At 37.6% G+C, this 25,676-nt stretch overlaps 1 protein-coding gene across 1 annotated transcript in view; it reads left to right on the top strand.

Moving 5' to 3' along the window:
* The window catches only part of RRP15 (ribosomal RNA processing 15 homolog), a 42,768-nt gene that overhangs the window by 2,953 nt on the left and 14,139 nt on the right, over window positions 1-25,676 (top strand). The window contains exons 2-4 of the mRNA XM_057729359.1: window positions 8,823-9,094; window positions 11,510-11,607; window positions 14,007-14,208. Coding sequence (XP_057585342.1) covers window positions 8,823-9,094; window positions 11,510-11,607; window positions 14,007-14,208 — 572 coding nt within the window. The remainder of the gene's footprint in view (window positions 1-8,822; window positions 9,095-11,509; window positions 11,608-14,006; window positions 14,209-25,676) is intronic.

Genomic DNA, 25,676 nt, shown 5'->3' with positions numbered 1-25,676 from the left:
AGGTATTATTATTATACTTATTTTACTTATAAGAAACTGAGAGGCAGAGAGGTTATGTCTTGCTCCCGCGATGCATAAACCGATAAACAGGTTGGTAAGTGACACAACCATTATTGAAGTTTACTCTGGAGCCTTGACTCTGACCCCTAATTCCCCTGATACGGTTGAGGAACCGGAAGAATAGAGATGATTAAAAAAAAAAAATTCTCCAGAAAGTAAAAAAGCAGGGGTATAGAATCTTAAGAAAGGATTGGATATGAGCAGACCTTGGTATTGAGACAGATTTTTCTTCCACTCAGGAAGGTTCCGACACTAAGGATTGTTTTTGTGGTCAGAATCCTGTAGAAGTCTTTCCACTGTTTATAACTGTAGTCTGCCTTCCTTCCTTCCTTCCTTCTTCTCTTCTCCTATCCTTCCTTCCTTTCTTCTTTTCTCCTAAAATCCATGTGTTAACTCTAGAAATAAATGATCACTTTTACTCAGTTGTGTAAGAGGCACCTGTGCACTGCTTTTCAGAGTGATCTTGGGCTGCTTATTTACTGCCTCAGTTTCCTCATCCCAAAAATGGAGGTGATGATAGTGTTTCCTCAGGATTGCTGTGAAGATTCAATGAGCTCATGTATGTAAAGCATTTAATGTTTGGCACATGGCACCTGCTCATAAATATTTGGATTAATGATCATGACGTCTTTCCTGATCCAACAAAACTGCTGGTCCCCTCTCTTGGCTGCCCAGTAAGCCTTCCAGCCTTTGATAACAGTGATGTTTCTAAGTTGGAGCATTCTCTGGAAAAAAGGTTAGAATTTCCTCTGGTAACCCTGCAAGGTAGCTGATGGTGTTTGTTTTACAGATGAGGAGACAGAGACTTGGAGATACTGTTTCCATTAGAGTAGAATGCCTCCCAGTGGAAAGCTGTTCGCTCCATAGATGCATGTTCTTTCTTAATTCTGTCCTTCTTACTCCATAATCAAACCATGTGATCACGTATTTGTGGTAAAATTCAGGGTTAATAATAGAGATTTTGACAACTATGGATCGCGTATGCTTAGTTGTTCCATAGATACCTCATAATTAACATTTGCAAGGCTGAATTCATAGTTTCACTTTCCCAAATACAGAATCCATGAGTAAGGAGGATGGACTGTACCATTGTGAACTGGCGATAGTCTGCACACCCAGCCTCCAAGACCTGATGGCTGCTTACCGCTCAAGGCTCCTGTCTCGCTGCCCCCCCCAGCTTGCTAGTGTCACAGTTTCTGAACTCCTCGTTTCTGGAACACATTTGCTGTCCTGCCTCCCAGCCATGCCTGTGCTGTTCTACTAGCTGCTCTTTTTTCCTTCACTCTCTCTTAACTAGTGTCTTTGTGTCCTTAGTTGTCTCCCTCTGCTTTTTCTTTCAGGATTGAAAACGTATGTCTTCAGTAGAGATAAATTTACTTAATAAATTCAGTTATGTAGGTCCTTTGGGTGGGACTTTTTCCTTTGGTTTAACAGAGAATTTGTTATTTAATATAAGAAGTGAATTTTTTTCCTTTTGTGCAATCAGATATTTCTGGAAAAGGTGACCCATGGAAACAGCTTTTCTAGTTCAGATATTTGTGTACATGGCACCTTGGCAGAATCATTAAGTTATCACAAATTTACAGAGAATGGATTCTGAGAGACTATAAAGGCAGATGATTGAAGCTGACTTCAGACACGTGAGGAATCAGTGTGCAAATTATAGGCTTATTATTAACGTATACTAGCTCATGTATCAGGAAATTGAATCAGAGACTTATCTTTGAATTTTAATTTGTTCATAAAAATTAATAGGAATGTGCCTTATATCAACATTTGAAAGCAACTTCCTTTAGCAAGATGCTACTTAAATTTCATACAAAACACACAGGTATAGCCCATGTGTCATTTGAACTTTATTTTTTGTCTTCTGGCTTTAGTTTCTTTTGACACATTATCTAAGAAAGGTAGAAAATTGTGCTTTTATGAATGTAAAACTATTCAGTGTTATTTGTCAGACTTTGCAGAAGTTTCCTAGTTCTGTGGGGAGAGACCTTGAAAGCTTTGATTATAGCTCTCTCAGAACTTGGCATAAATCCTGAAACATGGTGTAGTATTCAATTTCAATATCCATTTATTATGGATTGGAAACTTCTCTTATTGTGGTTTTTACACTCTTTTCTTATGTACCAGCTATCATTGAGGTTAAAAACTAACAGAAGTTTTGCGTAATATAAACTTGAATGATAGCAAAATGATTCTGACTGCAGTTTTGGTGAATTGTAGCATTCTTTAGTAGGGTTTGGAATTTGGTCATAGTAAAATTATGGATGATCACAAATCAGAGATGTGAAAGGCAGAATGCAGTAATCAGAATTTGAGTGATCCATAAATGTCAAGCAGTATACAGGAGAGGGTGACACCCCTAAGTAAGTTAGCCTGGAACTACTCAGATTTATTGAATTGATCCTTGTTGGAGATTTAGATACAATATATATTTGGCTCTTAAGTTTGTAGTCTAAATAAAAACCTCGGGCACAGCCAGCCTTCCCAGTCAGTAAATCAACTCAGGTGAAAAAAATGAAAACACTGGTGATATCAAGTATGATAAAGAGGAGTATGATAACCTCTGTGTCTGAGTTATCATTGAACTACTCAGATTTATGGAGTTTATGCACTGTTGGAGGTTTAGACACAATGCCTGCTTGCTTCTTAAGCTTGTAGTCTTTATTTTAAAAAAAAAAGCTCTGTAATAAATAAATCAACCCAAGTGAAAAAAGCCTTGGTGCAGTGCCATGAAGTGATTGACCCCTCCCTCATAGGATGTGCCCATACGCCTATAAACTAGTAGGGAGGAATGGTAATTTCATTTTTTTTGAATTGTTCTGGTCACATATTTGAAAAATGGCCATATACTTCTAAAACAAGACTTGATAACAATCCAGTTTAGAAGCTCCTAGGAGCTATCCCTTCATTTTTGATAAACTACAGAGCAGTATTTAAGATGTAATAACCTGGTAGATAAATGTGCTTTTCATCAAACTGCAGCATATAGCCTCCTTCATCGTTTAAGTTACTTAAAATAGCAAAGGAACATGCCTAAGAAATGAAGTATATCATAGTCCTACTTGAGTGGTTTAGCAATTTATAGGACAGACTCAGGAAACAGACCACTTCCAGGCTCTGTCTGCTCTGACTTGCCCAGATAGCACATAGTAATCACATCCGACAGTTTGTCCCGTGGTAGAACTTTCATTTTATTTTTGGTTATTTTTATGGAAACCTGGGATGACTTCATTTTTTTTAAAAAAGGTTTCAAGTGTCAGTTTTGGATATTCTAAACTAAGTAGTAATGGGCAGGAAAGATCACGTGGCGTGATCAGAACAGATGATTTACACCTAGAGTGGGAAACGGTGGTTTCCTAGAGCTCTGCATGACTCGGGGCAGAATGAGAATGGGCGCGAGCAATGGCTGTTCTGCTTACCTGCAGCTTAGAGAGAAATTGCTTTTTATTTCAAGCTTTTTTAAACTATGTTGTGAATACTTTCTGCATTAGTTCAGTATACATAAGTCTGAGCTGAATCTTTGATTCAAAGCTTTGTAAAGCGCCTTAGAAATCAGCAGCCATATCACCCTACCTTGTTAACTTTGCGACTTTGGGCATGTTTTTAACTTTTCTAAGCTTCAGAACCATTCCCTTTGTAAATAGAATAATACTAGCAACTCGGAGAGTGTTGTGAGGATTAAATAATAATGCATAAAAAGCGTTTTAAATAGTACCTAGCCTTAAACATATGTTGGCTAGTCAGTATTCATCATTATTTTAGAGTACTTGGAAAACTGTAGGACAGAGGCATCAACCACTTCTGAAACAGAGTCAAAGGTGACTTGCTCATCATGAACCCCTGGCACGTGGGTTATAGACCATAGCCAACAAGACTCTGGGTAGAATTGTAGTGGAAGGAAAATTTATTCCCCCTCCCCCCTGTGTTTGGGCATCCTTTGTAAAGCTTTTGGGATGCCTCCCTTCTCTGGCTCCTAGGTTCTTAGTAGCCTTGTCTGTGTTCTGGTTACTGTCATCTATTTAATAACTGTGCCAGGGGTGCACTAAGTGCTTTTCCTGTGTTATCTCATATAGTCATTGTAACAACCCAGTGAGGTAGGTACCATTTTTATTCCCATTTTACGGAGACACAGAGGGGTTAGGTAACTTGCCCAAGATTAAGCTGGTAGGAAGTAATGGAAACAGGACATAGCACCAAGTCAGCCTAATTTTATAATCTGAGCTCTTAACCCCTGTTCGGTAACTGGTCATCTAAAGCTTCTCATTCAGCACCTCACATGTCCTGTAGATTCCAGCCACCAGAGCTATTTCTTCTTTGTTGCTCTCCTCTCTGCAGCCACATTAGGTGGGTGGGGGTGTGGGGGGGGGGGGGTGTAATTGACATGTGAGCATTTACTGTGGGCTAGGCACTCTTTTAAGAACTTTGTGTATATTAAGTCATTTAATTACCACAAAACCTGATGAAGTAGATACTGTTTTATTGCCATTTGTACAGATGAGGAAACTAAGGTTGAGAACATAAAAACCTTCAGGAAAGTTACATAGGTTTGTGTCTGGACTTAAGATTGAGTCAGGAAGCCTGAGTTCTGTGTCTTTACTCTTTAACCATTACTAGCTGATCTCAATCAGATGTTTATGAGAGCTCTATTTGATTTAGGGTAAATTCTAAAGGTGTGAAGTAAGATCAAGATTAACCAATAACCTTAATGCTCCCAGATGATATTTGTATTTTAAAAGAACAGCCTTCTTAATCCAGTAGAGAAACTTTTTTAAAAATAGGGACTTGAGGTAGGTGGTAAAAGAAAAAAAAGCACTAGCAGTTTGGCCACTTACTGGAAGTATAAACCTATAGTACAGAACTTAGGGCTTGATGTATATTTTATTTCTTGGATGATAAATCAGACCAGCGTATTTATATAAAGCGACCAGCTTTTCATACCCAGTTCTTACCATCCAATCCCCAAATCTCCAATTTCAGCCAGTGTGAACTTGTTATTTTATAAGTATCTTACCTGCTTCAGCATTCCCATGCTTTTGGACATGCTGGTTTTTCCTGCCTGGAATCTCAATAATAATGATGATTACAATAATAATTTTAATTTTAATACAGAGCATTGACTCAAATCTAGGACGTTTTGGTTCTAGATTCAGTGATCTTGTCCCCTGCCTCTTTCAGTTGGCCTCATTATAGAATCTTGCTTCTTTGGTCTTTTTCCTTCTCTTGTCATTCAAGCTCTTGCTTTACCTTTAAGAAACAACTTGAAATCATCTTTGTAAAAGATACCCCTAAACAGTCACCCTTTTCTTCATTGTTTTTCTTTTAGAAGAACACTTAAAAATTTTACAAATTGTAAAACCAAATTTTACAGTTGGTTTTAACTGATTTATATATCCTACTAAACATGTGACTTCCTCAAGGAGAAAACCTAGAATTTGATTTTTCATTTACCCCTTCCTTCATCTTCATTCATGAGTACTTGGTAAATATTGAAGGATTGTGAGTCTTCTCTAAAAACTTTATCCCAGTTCCAAAGGCTAAGGAAAGTAGCTCACTTTTCTGCCAGCAGCTAACCATATCTGGGATCAGGGACAGATGGCAAGTTTAAAAGGCTGGTGGAAGTTTGGGGAAAAGGCAGGAAGAGATGGAGAAATAACCTCTGTCTACCTCATTATCTCAGAGGTCTAATCCTGCCCTGTCCAATATGGTAGCCACTAGTCACTACTAAAGTAATTAAAATTAAATAAAGTTGAAAATTAAGTGACTCAGTAGTACTAGCCACATTTGAAGTACTCAGTAGGCTTTTGTGGCTGGTGGCTAGTGGACAGCTCTGATAATAGAACATTTCCATGAATGCAGAAAGTTCTGTTGGAACCTTTAGTTATTACTTCTAATAAGCATTCTTTGTAGCCCTTAATGTCCAGGTTTTTAAAATAGAATGCAAAATTAGAGTTAATGTTTAAAATAGCATACAGGACTTCAAAGGAATTTTTTGCTTATCTGGTGCCCTTAGACCCCTGGGTACATCCACTTAACTCCTGTTAAATATCAATTTGTGGTAAATTCAAAAAATCTCATCTTTGTAGGCTAAAGTAAATTTTTAAGAACCAGTACTATTTTCTGATTTGCATAGGGACTATATTTGGTATCCTAGAAGTAAATCCTGTTTTTTAGGATGTTAGAAGACCTCATTACATTGGCACTTTACATTTATTTATATAAAATATCATTTCCATTGGCAGTGAATGTGTGACTAAAAACTTCTCAGCTAGAGCTTCTTACAAAAATAATAAAATAAAAACTATGACTTCAGCAAATTCTTCTGGATTTTTTTTTTTAATTGGAGGGGTAAGTGCAGGTTGTATGAAATGGTGTTATAAAACTTCATGGATTTGTTATGTCCATAACATGCATGTTGGGGTAGTCAAGCTGAGTAAGAAACACACCAAAGAAAAATAGCCAATGTTTAGAAATGGAGAATTGGAGTGGCTTATACAACCATAAAGCCTTTGGCTGCCTTCACAGTGTAGGTGAAAATGTGAAATTTGCTGCAACTTGTGTGTGAATTCGTCAGGACAAAACACTAGATGTCAGTGTTGTAGTTTTGATGTTTTACCAGGAGCTAGTAAAGACTTCTGCTTTTAATCACGCAGAGATTCTTCATCGACACAAACTTTTAAGCCATTGTGCCTCTTTACATTTAGATAAATGCTTACTAAGAAGAAGTACTTTTCAAAGAATTGTTTATTTTGTTATTAGTACCTGTCTGGTGCTCCTGACTCTGAGGAATAAACGTATGCAATATTAACATATATGTTTTTCAGCTAACTACGTTCTCCAAACTTTGTTTCTGAACGTATTTTCCAGGAAACACTGATCCTAGGAGATCCTTCTGGGGGAAACAGTATGTAACTCTGGAATCTGGTATAGTAGACACTCAGATTTCATTGAATGATAGCGCTTTCAATGAAACCTGAGTGTTTGGCAAAATTTAGATGCTTTTTCTTATGTTGCGGGCAGTAAGGGTTCTTGTATCACCTAGCTCTGCATGTCAGATCCTAGTCATTTTCTCAGATTTGTTAAATTTGCCTGGTATACAGGATACAGAGGAGACTTCAAATTAAATAACTGGCAAATTAATTTCTCTTTTAAAAAATTCTTTTTATTAAGAAGCATACAGCACCTTAGGGCAGTAGAATTCTTAATGATTCTTGCTTCTTTGTCATTTCCTTTAATATTTTTGATACCATCACCAGACTTTATGCTTTAAGATCATGCTTTTTGAAAATAAAAAGTATTATTTTGCTCTCTGTGTTCAACTCTAATTTTTTGTATTGTTCTGTTAATTTTTTGAAGATACTTCCTTTTTACTCCTATGCTTGAGGCTCATTTATACATATGTATGAAATGTTTTGTTTTATATATTTTTATTTGCAGTTTTCTAATATGTTACAAATTTTTGTTTGAAATGTGTTAAATATTTAGTTTTCCATCCTTTTATTTCATGAATTCTCAGCAATTAAAAAATAAAGGTATTATGCAAAAGTAATACCAAAAAGCAAGCATAATGATGACTAGCGAAAAGTCAGGTCTTTCCAGCAGTGCTCTCTTAAATTCATGGCTTAAAGTCAAGAGGTTAGGGAGGATCACTCAAAACTGAAGAGCCGACTATACATTCAATTCCTTTCGCTTTGATGGTGGCCAGAAGTTGATACAAAACTACTTTTGAAGTATTTCCTAATAGTTCCATAGGTTTCTGAAGAACAAAGCAGAAGCTTTTCAGAAGGCTCCGAATCATCTAGTTGCAAGACTGTGCTGGCACTTATGCTCTTGTTGTTAAAGTATAGTGAGCTTCAGAATTTGAGATAGGCTGCAAAACTTAAAGTACCCAGAGCTTCTCAGCAAGTTGACTTTCGAGCAACGTCACCAACTGAATTGTTGTTTCAGCCACTCCTCTGACCCCAGCCATTTGAATCTTACATGATGACACAGTTTCCTGGTAACCTGTATATGCTTCTTTTGGTGGTTCTGCATGAGAAAATTCAACAATATACAAATTTGTATCCTCAACTCAGAACTTGATGTTTTCATTCCATCTCCCAGCAGCGCAATCAAATTTTGGGCATGTATCACTTCGTTAGATTATTTTTCAAAAGTGTTGAAAAATCCCAATTGATTTATGTCATATATAGATTCTATAAAAGGAAGCCAGTTTTTAGATTTTTTTTTTTTGCACACAAATTCTGAATTTTAAACATCTGGACCAAAGCCCTCAGACAACTTAATCTGACTTCTCTGTGCCATGGGAACACTGTACCATTTTCCTGACAGATTAAAGTGTTTGTTGTTATTTGTTTTTAAAGTAATCTTCATTAGTCTCTTCGAGTAGTTTAATGACACAGTTAAAGCCTGGGGATTTGAACACTCTGCACTGGCCCCATGTCAGCATCTGTCACCACCTTGGAGACAGGATATGGTGGGGCTGTTGGATTTATTTCGGTTTCCTGGGTCCTGGGCACTAAAGCCCCTGGGGACTTCCTCTGTCCACGTGGCTGGGCCATGTCTTTGGGGGAGGTTGGCAACAGGATGGACGGTCCTGCCATTCTCCACTGTTACTGTGGAAAAGTCTCTTCTTGCAAGAATAGAGACTGATGGAGAACCGTTAGCCTTAGCAAGGGCTCCCGGGGTCTCATCATGTCCTTGCCAAGCTCTGCCTCTGGTATTAAAGTTTAATTTGTTTATACTCTTATGTTCTGTAGGAAGCTATGGATCAGAAAAGGATCATTTTTCCTCTGGTGATGAAGCAATAGAAGCTGACAGTGAAGATGAAGATGAAGCTGAACCCTGTGACGATGAGAGTGAAAGTGCTACAGAAGCTCGTATTGGAACTAATGTAGGCTGGGCAGACGCCATGGCTAAAATCCTTAACAAGAAGACTCCTAAAAGCAAACCCACCATCCTGGTCAAAAACAAAGAGCTGGAAAAGGAAAAAGAGAAGTTAAAGCAAGAGAGACTAGAGAAACGAAAACAGGTGTGTCCTACCAGTTGTTCTGTAGATTAGGTTGTCTAGTCTAGGTCTTATCTGTACCAGATTGTTCCCTGCAGTGTTTGTCCAATTAACATTCCAGTTTGTAACTTGCGTTTTATGTGGGGGTGGATAACCGAGTCTGAATGTTCAGAAACCTAGTCTGAATCATTCTGTTGAACATGTTCACTTTTTATTCATCTAAGCAAAGCAATAGAAATGTAAACTCCAAGGAAATGTATCCATTTAAAATCGAGTAGTTATTATACATGTGGCCCCAGCTCCTGGGTTTGAATATCTTATTCAACTTAACTGTCCAGATACTAACTTTATTAATTCTGAACTAATAGAATTATGTTACTTACTTTTTGCTCAAAATCTGTTTTATAATATAAATCTTTGATGATGTCATTGTCAGGGGTTGGTTGCAGTTCTGAAAACAAACTGTTTCACTGTTCGATAAACTTGAATTCCCTGTACCTTTCCTTAGATGACTGGTGGAAGAAGTTAGACTAGTGCAGTCTTCTAATGAAAGGCCAAAAGTTGGACTTAGTTTGCTGTTGTGTATAACAAAGATAAAGAAGCAATAATAAGGTCTTATATCCCGTGATGAAGTATTTCTATGTCTAAAATAGTTGGTTACTGAAATAGGTATTTTTTAGTGAAAGAAAAATAACGTTCTACAGTTGTACTGTAGTCATTTCCAAAAGGTACTGTATACGTAAAAATGAAAGAAAAGTAGACTTCAATTGGCATTTATTTCCATTTAAGTTCATCATCCCCTTATCTTATTTTAAGATGAATGTTTTCTTTGTTCCTAATACTGGTTGGCTCCCTGTAAGAGGAACTTTTCAAGTGTGCTCTTACAAACAACGTGCTCTCTTATTAATTCGATATTCTCATTGTACTTTAGTTAAGATCTGTTTTGTCTCTCAATCTTACTGATCGCTTTTCAACTGAAAATTTGAATCTTTGTTTTTTATCTGGCAAAAACTAGAAGAAGCTTTAATCCTTAATTACCTCTAGTCTCAGTGTTCCAGTGAAAAGAACAGCATTTTGACGCAAACAGAAATGAGTCTCTAACTTTGCTGTAGGCCAAAGCTTTGAGTGCTAGGGATGGTTCTGTCCACATAGTGCATGAAAGCACACATGTTGATATCAGAAACACAACACAGCAGCCACAAACACTCTGAGTATATATGTCTGGGTAGAGCCTGTGTAAATTATCATTATTTCTTAATGTTAAATATTATTGGTTTCCAGAATGTTGGCTACTTATTTCGAATCATAAGTAAAAAAGTACATTTCAGAGTTAAACGATATTTTGGGATCATGTGTGCCTATTACCCCTTGGGTACAATAGATAATTAAGAAGCGACTATTTTAAAAGTAAGATTTTTTTATTTCTGGCATAATCTGATAGTGAGTTTCATAATGGTTAAAATAAATTACCTGATTTGGGGAAGAATCTGTTCCTTTAAAAGGGAATCAAAAGTAATCTTTATAGCAAGAGGGAAGATTTGGTTTTACAGTAATCAGAAGTTTTCATTAATACAAAATGAGAGATTAGGTAAATGGAGAAAAGGAAGAGATAAAAGAAGTCTTTTTCCCACTGGTTCTTACTGGTTTAGATGCTCACCAGCTTCTTGGTGATTAATTCATCATATTCAGTAATTTGATATTTAGTGACATGTTGGCCTGAGGAGGGGACCTGGAGAAGCAGTGTATCAACTCAGGTACCAGAGACCAGGATACCCAGTGAAAACAACTCTGAATTAGATTATGTTTTCTGTGAGGTTTTCTTATCTCCTTATCCCTTTGTATTTCTGCTTTATAGCAAAGAATCAGTAGTTTGTGACTGATATGCCGTAGATGGCAAGGATATTGGTCAGATGTGCCATAAGAGAAAAGGAAAATAGTCACTGTATACGTAGGGCTGATCTGGATATGATGCTGTTCTTCTCAAAGCTGATACGAATTCTTAATGACTCTGACTGCTGAGGAAGTCACTTTCTAAAAATAGAGACACGGTGTTTAAACTTGTGCTTACAGAAGAGGATGGTTCGGAGCCTCGCTGATGCTGCTCTCTGCGGATCTGGCGATCTGGCGATGGCAGGACGGGGAACGTGGCTCCTCACACCCTGCCTGGCCCCACCTGGCCCCACGCGCTGGCGGCCCTCCAGGCTCCTGCTGTCTGAGAGCCTGCCGGCAGCTCACTTGGTGCCTCTCACATGACATGCGGAGTGCTAACCACAGGCTCCCTGAGCCAAAGCCCTGAAAGTGTGGGTTTTTGAAAGTCCCCATGACAAACTAAGCCAGAATGATTTATTACCTTTGTCCTTTCACAGAGTATCATATCAAAGTGTGCTGCACTTTCAAAAATGCCTAATATTCTTTCACATAACAATATTTATAACACAGCTTGATAAGAAGCGGGAATGGGAAATGATGTGCAGAGTAAAGCCAGATGTTGTCAAAGACAAAGAAACAGAGAGAAATCTTCAGAGAATTGCAACGAGGTAAGACAGCGTTCTTGCCCTTTAAAAAATAAGTATACTAAAGCTTTGTAGTAAGCTATTTCTGACTAGATTTGATTCTTAAGCTCTGCCTTCTCAGAGCCAAGTGATTTATATCTCAGCCTGCCTGTTTCATACTGGATTCAACCACAGATTTTGGAGGTCTCATGAGGCAAGAATATAACGTGCTAAGTGGATATTTGGTATGAACCTATTTCAGATCATCTTGTATTTTATAGTCACGAGAACAGTATAATCTGACCTCTTACTGCGTTTCCCTTAGGATGCTTTTCTAAATTTATGGCACTAGATGATTGTTTTTGTTATCTTGCACTGTATTTATGGCATAACAAATTACACATTATAGCAGCTTCATGCTGTCCTTCCGCTCACCATTTTTTTATCATTGGCACCAAACATTTGTTTGATACCCTCTGTGTCCAAAGATAAATAGAATCTGGTGGCTGCTGCTTGGTCCTTGTCCACTTATCTATAGGAATTGTAGTCTCTTTGTGAATAAAAGTACATCCTGTGTGTTGAGAACACATGATGGGAGATTGTAGGGGAGTTGGGGAGGCTCCACGGAGGAGGTAAGAGTTGGGTTGCTACTATAGCAATTACGTTTAGTGGAATTCCTTTTAGCATCCTCATTGCCTACAACAATCCACCTGGGTGTTGTACAGTGAGACAGTGAGGCTGGTGGGTAAGAGAGTGAGCAGTAGAGCCAGACTGCTAACCTATCCCAGGACTGACTGACTAGCTGGGTGTCCCTGGGCATTTACTTGATTTCTCTCTGTCTTAGTTTATTTATCCATAGAAACAGGAGAGAATGTTATACCTACCCTCTACGATTTCTCTGAGAATTAAATGAATTAATATCCATGCAGAGCTTAGAAGAGTGCAGGATTAGTGCCAGAGAGTAAGTGCCTCCTTAAATTTTATACCCTGGGCAACTCACTCTGCTCGCCTTGGTCCCAGCTTTGCTGTGAAGGGTATGGAATTTTACCCTCCTTGTAAACACATAAGCTAGCTTGTTAAAGTTTCTTGGATGCTGGCAGAAGACAAGAGGCTTGTGGGTCAGAGACAAAGGACTTTGTTAACGGTGAAAGCAGTAGCCAGAGCGTCACGTTCCCACTGGTTCCCTGTGTCCCGAGAGGGTGGTGCAGGTGCCCTAGATGGATGCCTGTGCGTGCAGTGGGTTGTGTTACAAAAGAAGAACTCTGTACCTGAGAATCTATTGCTTTTATGGTGAATGTTAACAAGACTGCTCTTTGTCTGGGGGGAGACATTACCTCATCTCTTAAGGTTGCGTACTGCGATCACAACCCTGAGAAACGGCCTGGGTAAGAGCAGTCAGGGCCTTGCATTCTTGAAGAACCCAGCAGGAACATGTAGGGATGCTCAGGGCCTGTGGCAGAGTGCCTCCGTCAGTGATGATGGCAGGAAAATTACCAGATCATAGGATTTTAGAGCTGGAAGGGATGTTAATGGTCTAAATCAGTGCTGTCCAGTAGAAATACGATGTGAGCCACGTGTGTAATTTAAAATTTTCTTATAGCCACATTGAAAATAGTAAAAAGAGAGATGAAATTAATTTCAATAAAATTTTTATTTAACTCAATATATATTCAAATTATTTTAGCATGTAATCAATATAAAACAATTATTAAAGAGATTTTAAAATTCTCTTTTTCATACTAAGTCTTCCAAAATCCAGTGTATATTTTAAACTTGGAGCACATTGCTATTCGTACAGGCTGTGTTTTATATGTTTGGTAGCTCTACGTGTGGCTCGTGGCTGCTGTAGTAGACATGATAGTTCTTAATCTTCAGAGTTTATCTTTCAGTGAGCTTAACTACAGCACAAAGCAGTTCAAATAAATTTTTTTAAAAATTAGTTTTATTTCATAAGAGTTGCAAATAACATAGCTGAATACTTTTTAAGCTTCTTGAGTATTGTTTTTCCCATTTACAGATGAATTCAAGATCCAGAAAACCTTCCCTAGAGTATGATGATTAGACAGCTCACCTTAAAGGCTGCTCATTCCGTTTTCAGTGTAAAGCCATTACGTGATTATATTTTGAGAAGTAGGTGTTTGTGTTAAAACAACTTAGTTCTAATTCTTAGTTCTAATTGTACGAAAGTGGATTTAGAAAGACTAAATAAGCTGGAAAAAAAATCACAAACCAATCCACATATGTGTATTCTCTATTTAGAAATTTATATTCATTCATTGAAATGTGTTCACTTTTCAGATTTGTTCAACGCTTTTCACTTGAGTTGCCTGTTAAATGATTGCCTCTTTTCTGAGCAGCGAAAATACATTGTTCCTGTCCTCAGAGTTTGTGTTCTAGTGTAATTGTTATATAACTACATTGTTCTGGTCATTTATGTTCTGTAGGGGTGTGGTGCAGCTATTTAATGCTGTTCAGAAGCACCAAAAGAACGTTGATGAAAAGGTTAAAGAAGCTGGAGGCTCTATTAGAAAGCGGGCTAAGTTGATATCAGCTGTTTCCAAGAAAGATTTCATCAGTGTTCTGAGAGGAATGGATGGAAGCACCAATGAGAAAAGTTCAACTGGGAGGAACTCGAAAGCCAAACAGGTAAGACTGTTACATAGGATTCAGTGCATCAGATGTCAGCTCTTAGAGTTCTGAGGTGAAAAAACATACTACAGAATTGTAGGTTTTTGTTTTTGTTTTTGTTTTCAGATTTTAGTAAAATTTCTACATGCCCACAGCCTAATTTAAAAGTTTGTATTCTTACATTTCATGGTGTCTTATTCAGTGTGGAAGTTGCCAGTTATAGATGCCATGGCCTTGCTGTTAGAACTCAGGAACTGGTAGATTCAGGTAGATTCTTTAGAGAGAGAGCGGTCTCTCTCCTATCTGAAATCCTGCGTTTTGTGCATTTTGTAGAATAGAAGGCTGAGTGAGGGATACAGCTTCAATTGAGACTGTTACCCACAGCAGTAGTCGTGATGGTCTGTAACTTCTAAAGTGAAGAATGAGAGCTTTGGGAGATGTGGGGAGAAGCCATCCTTGTGCTGAGGCAGCTTTGATGGCGCTTGGCTGGCTGGGAGGTGAAGAGCATGGTCTTTCCTTGGTCTTTGGCATGAATCTCTGCTTCTCTGGCCCTTTAAGCTGTGAACCCCAACAGCTTTCTTTTTACTGTACCAGGTGGCAGATTCTGAAATGTGCTTTACTCTCAAAAGGGCTGTGTTTTTTTGTATGTTTTTTTTTCTTTTTCTTTTTTTAAATTAAAGCATAATTTAAATAAAACATAGTTGTGTTTGATGGCTTGGTTTCTGTTGCCAACAAAGAGTACTTCAATCAAGAAACTAGAGTTTCTATAATACGTTTTTTGTTGGTATTTTGGGAAAACAGTAGAAATTGGCAAGAAGAGCATTTAGTAATTTCATGCTAGCCTAGGGTTGAAGTATTTTTCAAGTTTCTTGATTAAGTTGCCATTTTACCTGACAAAAGTTTTCTAAGCTGTTTATACTTTGTCTATGTCTTGAATATCAAAGGACTCAACTTCTGTATATTTATGTAAATATGCTCACTGGTGCTACCTTTTAAAGTGTTTGTCAGAAGTAATTATAAACACATGGATATTATTTGTGGGTTTAAGTTAAAAAGTCTGACAGGCTGTGTTCTCACTCGTGATATAATGATATTTTACTGTAAGAACTGGAGAAGAATCCAGCAGTATTGGATAAGAAAGAGCTAATGGGGAGATGGAAAAGGAAAGACTTTTTTCCCCCTTTTCCTTGTTGGTTTCGAAGTAACTTTTAATAGAAGCATTTGTTTTTGCTTTGGGATTAGTTTTTTCATGAGTTATGAAAATACATGAAGGGTTCCTTTCAATAGCGTTATTGCATTTTCTTTGTTACCATTTGCTTTTTTGCCCTTGCCTTTCTTTTTTTCTACTTCAGTAATCACAGGGATGGTATTAATCTGTGACAAGGTCAAAAATTGCTTGAGATTTAAACCCGAGTAGCTTTGCTTTAAAATAATTTGTTTCTAGAACTAGCTATCCCATGCCTGTGATACCCTGGCACATTTTTTTCTTTTAAAAATGTTTGTTTTCATTTTGACTTTATATTTATGGAAAAACATTAAGTACCTATTTGTACCAGGTGCTATCCTTGTATCTTTTAAAGGCTTACAATTTAAATACACACGACCTCAAGTAAATAAGTAAACAAGATTAACATGACAACATACAAATTCTAAATTAGTATGTCTAGACTGTTATCAGTTACACTGGGCACAATAGCTATAAATTAAGTGGCTATTCCCATTTGTGGGGAGAATTTTTGAAGTAACCACTATTATTCGTTTAGGACATAGATCAGTAAGTCTATGTAGGTGAGTTGGAATAGGTGGACTTTTAAGACAGTTGAAGTGAAAGGAAGGCCAAGGTGGGATAGATTTGGTGTGCCAAAACACTGTTTGGAAATGAGTCATATATTAAAGGATGGATAAAGGAGGAGGTTAATGAGGTAGAAAATAAGACTTCCTTTTTTTCTCTTATTTCACCTTATCCTGGCACCATTGCTGCTACACATTTTCCTAGTAAATGCTCCTTCTCCCCTCCTACAGTCTGACAGAAGAGCTTTTATGGAAGTTGCTCATTGTCTGTCCCTTTTCTGGGCATAATGGTATTCAGAACATAGGCCTTTAATCTCGTATTTCTAATACTGTGGAATCTTTAGAGTTCATCCGCATATAAACTGGATTCACTAGCAGCTATTATCAGGATACCAATCCAGAAATACCTTCATTGTATCTTCAACCTTCCTTTACCCAGTGGTTGTGACATTAGAGTTCAAAAACAGGAAAAGAGCCAGCAGTGTTATATTAAGCAAAGCTGGGTAGAGTTGTAATAATGGAACAAAGAGGTTGGTCCATTATAGTCAGTATACCTAAGGAGTGCTCTTGTGTTGGGTGTAGTTGGTTGGTTGGTTGGTTGGTTGATTTGTCTCTGTTTTTGAATCCTTAGGAAGACTTATGACTTGGGAATTTATTTTTAAGAACCTCCAAGAATTTCCATACTCCTACAGGATATTAGAAACTTTGAGACATTGTGACAAATGTTTCTTAACTGTGTTACAACCCTGAACAAGTTACTTTTCTCAGAACCTTATTTTTTGCTGCATTGTTTTAAAAAAATTTATTTTCAAAGCAATAGGAACACAGCTTCAAAAGTGAACAATGACTAAATAAAATAGCCAGTACCCTTCCCCATCCCCTTCTACCCCTTGTCCTTTCGTCCCAAGGTAATAGATTTTTCTTCTAGTATTTACCTTCATGTATTAAATAATATATATACTGCTTCATTATCCATATTAGATATTATCTTTTGTGGAAGATAAGAATTGGTATTCTTAACATTCCTTCAACCCCATATATCTCATACTCGGCCCTTACAATATAGTATATTCATGTTTTTGGCTGAATCAGTATTCAGTGTAAACATTGTTCACTGCTGAGCAAAGTAATGTACGATAATATTAATTTTATTTCTTTATTTCCTTACAGTTTTTCTTTTCCTGGAGTTAACAGTTGCCTCTTTTTTTCATTTGGTTAGTTTTATGCATCAAAGTCTTGCTACACTCCTCAAGAGAACTCTTCAACCCTTCTCAGTACTGTTTTCCTCATGGCCTTCCTGCTGCAATCCAGACTGATTGTTTCTTACCTGGTGTGCACTGTCTGTTTTCAGCTCTGCTTTATCACTGACTTGGGAATTCCCTTTGCCTCTTTCCTGTGCAGTAGCCTCTGTTTCTTCGACTAAATGTCTTATTTTCTCTTGGTTTTCTCCCTCATTTTGATGAGGTTACATTTACCATTAGCTTTCTGGGAAAGGATTTAGGTATCCTCACTTTTAATTGATGTTATTGGCTGGATATATGTAGTAGGTTAAATGGTGGCCCCCAAAATAAGTCCATGTCCTGATTCCCGGAAGCTGTGATATACCTTATTTGGAGAAGGGGGTCTTTGCAGATGTAATTAAGTTAAGGACCTTGAGAAGAAGAAATCATACTGAATTATCTGCATGGGCCCTAAATCCAGTGACAGTTACCCTTATAAGAGACAATGGAGATCTGACAGAAGCGGAAGAGGTAGTATGACAACTGAGGCCAAGGCTGGAGTTATAGCCACAAATCAAAGAGTGCTGGCACCCCGCAGGAGCTAGAGGAAGCACAGGACCAGTGTTCCCGCACAGCCCTCAGGAAGGGAGACCTGGCCACAATCTGAACTGTGGGAGGATAAATTGCTGTTGTTTTAAGCCACCCAGTTGGTGGTAGTAATTTTATGGCAGCCATGGGAAACTAATACAGTGTAGATAGATGTGTGTGTTAGAAATAATTTTCCCTCAGAAATTTGAAGTTATTGTTTCATTTTCTTGTTTCTTTTTTGCCAGTGAGAGGCCCAATGCTGTTTTCATTTCTGATTCTTTACTCCTTGAAACCTTTTGGGTCGTCTCATTCTCTCTGCTGTTCTGAAACTTTGCAGTGAAATGCCCTGGGCAGCTTGTTCACTCCTTGTGCTGGACCCGTGGTGGCTTTATCAACCCAGTGAGAAGTTCATGTTCCTCCCTTCTAGACGCATTGTTTGGTTTCTTTGATGTAATATCTTTGATTATTTTTGTCCCTTTTTTTTTTTTTTTGCTGTGTTGGCTTTCTGGAATTTCTGCTAATTGGTTGTTAGATCTTCTGGATTGATCCTCTTATTTTCATAACTTTTTTCCCTCTGCTTTTCTCTCTCTCTGGCACCTTTCTGGAGGAAGTTCTTTGATTTCTAGTCCTTGAGTTTTAAAAATATGTGACTTCATATTTTTTAATTTTGAAGAACTTTTTTTTGTTCTTTTGTTTTTTTCTTGGGATCCTATTGCTATTTCACAAGTGCACTATCCGTTCTCTTTGGGGAATTAATTATAGGCATCTTAAATTTTTCTTCTACTCTGCCTTGTTTTAAAATCTCCTGAACTCATTTGTGCTGTTGGTTTTGGCCTCAGTCTTTCCATTTGGAGGCCTTCCTTAGTACATAGTGAGCCTCACTGTCCATTCATATTTAAGAGTAAAGTACTAGAGAAAGGATTGAACATCCCAGCATGAGCCCAGAGTTTACTGGTTGGTGAGCTCAGCTATAAAAGAATCAAGAGAGTTGGTTCCTTCTTTGGGGAATGTCCAAATGTCGGTTTCTGTAGGACTTTCTTCTGGAACCTTATATTTTTTCTAGAGAAGACTCTTAAAAATATGCTGCCTGTGTATGGGGTAAGAACTTGCTGCCAGTATTCTCGGAGCAGAATGTAGGAATTGTCTTTGGGACTGCAGCATTCAGTACGTAGACTTATTCAGCACAAGCTCTTTGTGTTAACCAGTGTTCCAGAGTCCAGGACCTCTCTGGTTTAATATCTTCAGGGGGTAAACTGCTGTCCATGTTAGGGTCAGTCACCTGCCTCCATAAGCCTGGGAGGGAACCTAGAGGTCTAATAACTGCTTCTTATAAGGACTATCAGCCAATCTTCTGTTTTTATCGCACCCTTGACCCCTACCTCCGCCCACTGCCTCCAGTTCCTGAGCATGGATCCACTGTTTCTCACTTAAACATCAGCTTATTTTTCTCTGTTAATTGGTTGTTACTACTGTGTCTAGTTTTCTTCCCCCCAAAATTTGTTGGCATATTCTGTCTACTGTTGTTTTCTCTACTATATTGTTTCCTTGTATGTTTATAACTTTTATACCTTTATTTTAATTTCGTAGGCTTTCTGTCAGTGTTGGAGATAAATGCGTGTCTGAGATTTAATTGGAAGACTTCTCTTTTATTTTAAAAGCAAAAAGGTTGATCTATCATAGCTTCCTGTTGCTTTAATGGAATTATTGGTAGTCTTAAGTTGATTATAAAGTATTTCACAAACAATAAACCTTTAAATTTTGACATTTTTAGTGTTTTGAAGCGAATTATTTTAAAAATACTTTATAAGCATACTTCCTAAAATTTTAACCATATGAAGAGGGAAATGCCCATATGAAGCAGATATGTGCACCTGTATTTCTATGGGTTTGCGACTTCTTTGGAAAAAGTCTTTGAGATTTTCTGTCTTCCTTTGAGAGTCTTTAGATATTTAGATTTGTGCTCTGGCATAGGTGTGTTTAGCATTGTTTCTTAGAAAACAGAGAAGAAAAGAGATAGTTATGCTTTTTAAGAAATTTGACTAGTCTGTTCATTTTTCTTATGTAATCTGATAGATAACTAGAATTACTAATTCATTTCTTTAGAAGTCACATATCTATGATTTTTAAGTCTGTTTTAAGGGTAATATGTGCTTGTGCACTGTATGTCTACATTTGACTTGTTTCATTTTATGTTTTATATTTACTTTTTTGTGAGCTTCAGCTGTTTAAAGTCTGCTTATTTCATTTAAAACCATGATCTTTTTCAAGGCTTTTGGTGCCTAGATTGGAGTACTTTTTGGTGTGTTCCAAAGACTGCCTTTTGTATCATTAGCTGTTTATCAAGACTTTTTTAATCCTCTGATCCTGCTGATTTGGATAATACTGTTGCCCTTAGAATTTTTTTTTTTATCTCTTTCTTTCCTAATTTTGTTATAGGTAGTTATTATTTCTGGAGCAAAGTACTTGGGAACTTGTATGTTAGAAAGCTCTCCTTAGGGCAGAAAAGGTGTAATTGCTTTTTAAAGATCATTTTTAGGGAGAGAGATTTTGAAATGACTTACAAGTATTTTAAAAGATGTCACACTGCTATATTAAATTACATTTGAGTCACCAATTACTGTACTTTACACCTTAGAGCTGAGCTTGGGTACTGCAAAGTAAAACAAAAAGGTACTTGATGTTGTCATTTCAGAAGAAATGACAGCTAATATTTGTAAATCAAAAAAAGCCATCACTAGCGCCTAGGGCAGTTATTATTCTAAGTATTTTTCATCTCTAAAAAAATGAGCTGTTTCTTCAGTTACATATGTATGGTTTGATTTTTTTTTCCTTAATAAATAATCGTGTATCTCTTTCATCTTGTTAAGCCAGGTCATTAGCACAGAGGATATACATCATGTTAATAAATGTAAACACATTACACCTCAGCATTCACAAATTTAACACTCTATTTTTTTTTTTCCTTTCTAAAAAAAGATCCTCATATTGTAAAGCTGGTATGCAGAAATATGTCACTTACTGGTGAGTTCACTCCCCAGTATCCACTTTTATACCCATTGTTTTCTCTATTCCCCATCATATCATGTCACAGTGAATCTTGTTAAAGCAATACAGGGGACTTAGTTTATTTTTACATTTTATTTTATTTGTATTTTTGTGAGATAGGGCCATGAAAAGGAACATTGTTAGTGGAAATGAGAAAGCCTAAAGAAAAGAGTGATTCTTAGCCAAAAAATAAAAACTTGGGGTAAAGTATTGAATATCAAATTCAATAGAGGTTGGTTCTTTGAATGAATCAGTCCATCAGCTATTTCACATAGAAACAAAAAGAGAAACCATTTGAAAAATTATTTTAGTATGTGTTCCAGGTGGTACAGAAGTTACCTCATGAAATTAGAAAGTCTAAAGTTGGAAAAATTATGGTGTGAGAATGTTCATAGAAAAGGTGACTCTCAAGAGGAATGTGCTTTGGAAGAATAAGAACCTTAACTTTGATTTTAAAATGTCATGAAGCAAACGTAGTGATGGTACTAGTTCATCCTTTGGACGAACCTAGTCTGTAGGAAAAGGTGCTTCGAGTAACTGAAGAAGCATTTTTCATTGTATGATGGTGCATTCAGATAACAGGGGAGGAAGCAGCAGTGAGTAATAACTTCTGTTGAAGTGTTTACCTTCAAGCTAAAGAATTTCGTAAAGAAAGTCACAAAGAACAAGTGTTCAGTGTTGCTGAAACCAGCCTATATTGAGACAATCTTTGAAAACACTTAAATGAAATAAGCATCAGAGAGTAATGCCATAATCAGTAGACGTTTTCACTAGAAGTAATTCAAGGGAAAAGAGCCAGTACATCTCATCTTTACTTCTTTTCAAGGCATACTTATGCAATTGGTTAGGAAAAAAAGAACTGCCAATCTTTGTACTACTATAAGGGAAAAAAGCCTAACAGTTTTCCAGTTTTTAATTCTTTATAATTTTCTTTCTTTTCTCTTTTCTTCTTCCATAGAGGTTGGAATATAGGGATTTGCTGAAGGGTGGGGAGCTAGAAAAGGGGATTCTGAGTAAGTTGGGATCAGATATTTTAGTCTTGTACCTTCAGTTAAGGAATTTGGACTTTATCCTTTAGGCATTTGGGAGCCAGTTGTAATTTTTCATCAGGTAAGTGATGTGATCAGATTTGATTGTTTTTAAGAAAAAGAAAGCTGAAGGATATAAAGCCTGTGTCAGAAGACCAACCAGTGGGAGGCTATTGTGGTAATCAAAGCAAGAAGGGAGAACTCAGAGGAGGTGAACTAAGGTTGTGTGGGGATGGGTGGATGGATGGTGGGATGGGTGAATAGGAAAGAGGAACCAGATTTGAGAGGCAGTTTTGAGGTTGACTTGGTCTGGGACTAACATGATTCAGAGGGATGAAGGAGACGGAGGGACTGTGAGTGACTGTGAGGATGACAGCTTGGGAGATTCAGAATGGTGACAACTTTCACCAAATTGAGACTGTAAAAGGTGGAACGTGTCTGAGAGGTGACGACTTTCGGAGGCATTGTCTCCTCCAGGTTGTAATCAGAAATGAGATGGATGACAATAAATAACGATCAGGTTAAGAACGTCAAGTGTGGGGAGAGGCACTTGGGTTAGCGTGGGAAACATGACGCAAAGGAGCAGGCAGCCCGAACAGTTTGTGTGTAGGCCGCTTAGTGCGGGAGTTCACGAGTTGTCTGTCTCTGTAGGGTCCTGGTCACCCGGAGAAAAAGTAGTCTGTTTACCTAGTCAGGGAAGGTGAATGGTGTACTTTAGATTTCTAGGTTTAAAGAATTAATTGTCACCTATTTGGAGGGAATTCTCTAATCCAGAATCTGTAAATCCCTCCCTTGGACCAGGTAAATGAAGTCCTGTATGTGCCTGCTGCATACCAACATGTGGCAGGGCGCCTTGGCTGCTTCCCTGACATTGACCCTGAATGATTTTTTTTTTTTAAGATAAAATTGTATTTAGGACACTGTTTAAGGAAGCAACAAAAACTTAGATTTTGTATAAGAAAGGTTTTCAGTAGAGATTTGTTTTAATACTTAAGGGAATAGCACCTTCCTTCCCCATTCAGAACACGTACCAGTCTAGATCTGTTTTCTCAATATGTTGAATAATCAAGATTTTAATAATTAGAGCTGCTAGTTTTTGCTTTACCTTTCAAAGCTGTGATTATTCCTTTTGCTCTTTTCTTGAAAAGTCGACTAAAATTAAGTGCCTGTTTCCTTAAAAGTGGCACTGAAGCAAAGGTGATGCAGTTGAAATCTGTCAGTCTCTAAGGAGACTATATTGGCTATATGTTACTTAACACTCTTGAATGACAGACTTTGTGCAAGGTTTTCATTTATTTGAAATTGCCAGTATATCAATTTCGGCTTTTGTTATAATGAAACCATAATAATAATTTTGTAGTAAGGGAAAGTGCTGGCTAGTTTCTGTTAGAAAGTAATTTCCTTACTGATTGCAGGGCAACAAATTTCAGTCAAAATCATGGGGAAAGTTACTGAAAGAGAGGGGGTGTTTACTTTTTTCTGGTTTTGTGATATGAGCACTTTAAGTGTCAAACATAGAGATAAGTTAGGGGGCTCTGTTTCTCATACATTTCTCATAAATGATAACCATGTAATTTCTTCACAGCTAGGTATTTAGTGGTGGGAATACTTTTGAAATACCTGGCTTCTTTGGTATCTTGGTAACTTAGACCTGGACTCTGAATTGCTGTGTACTTTTAAAATTGTGCATTCCTGCTAGTTCATAGACCTACTGAATTCCTGCTCCCAAAGGAGAAAGGCTAGGAATGGAGGGACTCCTCACCCAGGTCCCTAGGTGGTCCCCCAGCCATTTTCAGGCCTCAGTTTTTAAAAGGAGTTGGGGGCGTGGAAAGCAGGCTGGGGGGTGGAGAAGGATGCTGTCCTTAAGTTGCCCCGACATTGCAGGGCAACAGTGTTTTCTTTACTCTCACGTAAAAGCGCTCTAACAGGAATGTGTGGAATGCTCACTTTGTAAATAATTCAGCTTAATGTTTGTTTACTGAAAATGCCTAAATAGATTAGAGTTTAGACAAAAGAGAGACTCCAAGTTTGAAATGAGAATAAGCATGATTGTACACATTGCAGTTGATGGAAACAGTCTAAAGCCAGTTTCTCTTTGTACTCACTTCTTTCAAAATATGCTGTTTAATTTTAAGTAGGGCGGTTTCTGATTTGAACAGCAGTTGCAATCAAAGTGAACGTATGTTTGGCAGTGTGGTAATGTGCAGCATTTGACATGGGGGAGATACAGGTACAAGTGAAGAATATAATTGTGGAGCTGCTGTGGAAATCTTCAGTTCCCTGTTAAAATAAAAATTAATAATGATTGGCATACATCTTCTGGTCCGCGTTGAAGAAATATTCTATTTGAAGTTGCTGAAGTGGCTGCCTGAATAGGGTTTTCATCGGTGAGGTTGAGGCTTTTTTTTTTCTTTTTTTAAAATTTAAATGTCCTGCAACAAAGTGTGTCTTATACCATGTGTTTGCACTTACAGTGCATTTTTAAAAATCAAAAGAATATTTTATTGTTTCTTGCATCATTTTTGTGTTGTAGGCAGTTGAAAATGTGTATGGAGATGGATAACGTATTATACATAGTGGCAGAGATCATAGACTCGAGAACCTGACAGCCTGGGTTCAGAATACTTGGTCTGCCTCTTACTGCAGATAGGTTGCTTACCCACACCAAACCTAGGTTACTTCTCTGTTTAAGACAGTCATTCTAGGAGTTACAACCACCTCACAGAGATACTGTGAGAGTCAAGTGAGTTAGTATACATAATGTGCTTAGAATTAGAAACACTTGGCATCTGGTAAGCACTATATAGATGTTTGCAATTGCATGTCATTATTAGAATGAGTTTCTTATAGTCAGTTCTTATTTTTTCCTAACAGGTAAATAGTCAAAGATGAATCTAAAGTTGGAAGCTAGTTTGAAAGGAAACTGTTGTTACTACTGCTGAATTACCGGATAGTCCCAAAATTATCCAATAATTGAATAAAAATTGTGTTTAGATTTGGAAAATTCTCTCATTTTAGGTGTGTCTGGTCTAGTAATGCATAATTCTTACAAAATAATAAAACTAGATTTTGAGGACCTGGAAATGTGTCAACTTTCTCTTACCCTGCGCTTCAAGCTGTGGTTGAACTGTGTGACTTACAAGATTTTCTTTAGCAAGGGGGAATTTGGTTTCTTACGGGGTGCTTTGCTACTGTTTGAACGTCCTCATGTTTGGGTATAGTGCCCAGAACATCATTAGAAGATCACAGATGACTCGGGGCATTAGTAGGTAGGGGGAGTGGTAGATGGGCTGGGGGGGCCTCATTGTTGTTGACTTTGTGCCAGGTACTGTGGACAGTGTTTTTATATAATTATCATTTTAGGAAATACTAGAACTCCCTTTCTAGAGAGAAGAAACCCAAGTCAGATTAGGTGCCTCGCCTCAGGCCGCGTTGATAATCATCAGCAATCCCTGGTCTGTGTTGCTCCAGGACTGCCTCTCGGCCACTAGTGCCTGTGCGCTTAAAACAGTGAGCTGCTTTTTAGAAGCAGAACAGAAAACTGTCTCCTTTCTCTCACCTAGAGGAGCTGGTTGCAAGCCAGAGAGTTGCCAGCCCAGGCTAGACAGAAGGGTGAGCAAGGCAGCCTTCCTCCTGGGTCTCACCTCGCCTTCACTGGTTGTGTAGTAGCACTTGGGGAATGACTCACCTTAAAATCTCATTCCTTAAAACTGGTTAAGGAGGAAGTAAAATAAAATATTATCATAGTGAAACACTTCAGAATTCTAAAACTCATTAAACTCATTTAGAAGATTCTGTAGGGAATTCTCTGGCA

This window comes from Hippopotamus amphibius, chromosome 3 (genome assembly GCF_030028045.1).
Source record: "Hippopotamus amphibius kiboko isolate mHipAmp2 chromosome 3, mHipAmp2.hap2, whole genome shotgun sequence".
Taxonomy (NCBI): domain Eukaryota; kingdom Metazoa; phylum Chordata; class Mammalia; order Artiodactyla; family Hippopotamidae; genus Hippopotamus; species Hippopotamus amphibius.
The sequence above is the reverse complement of the archived record's forward strand: the minus strand, read 5'-3'. Positions and strand labels throughout refer to the sequence as shown.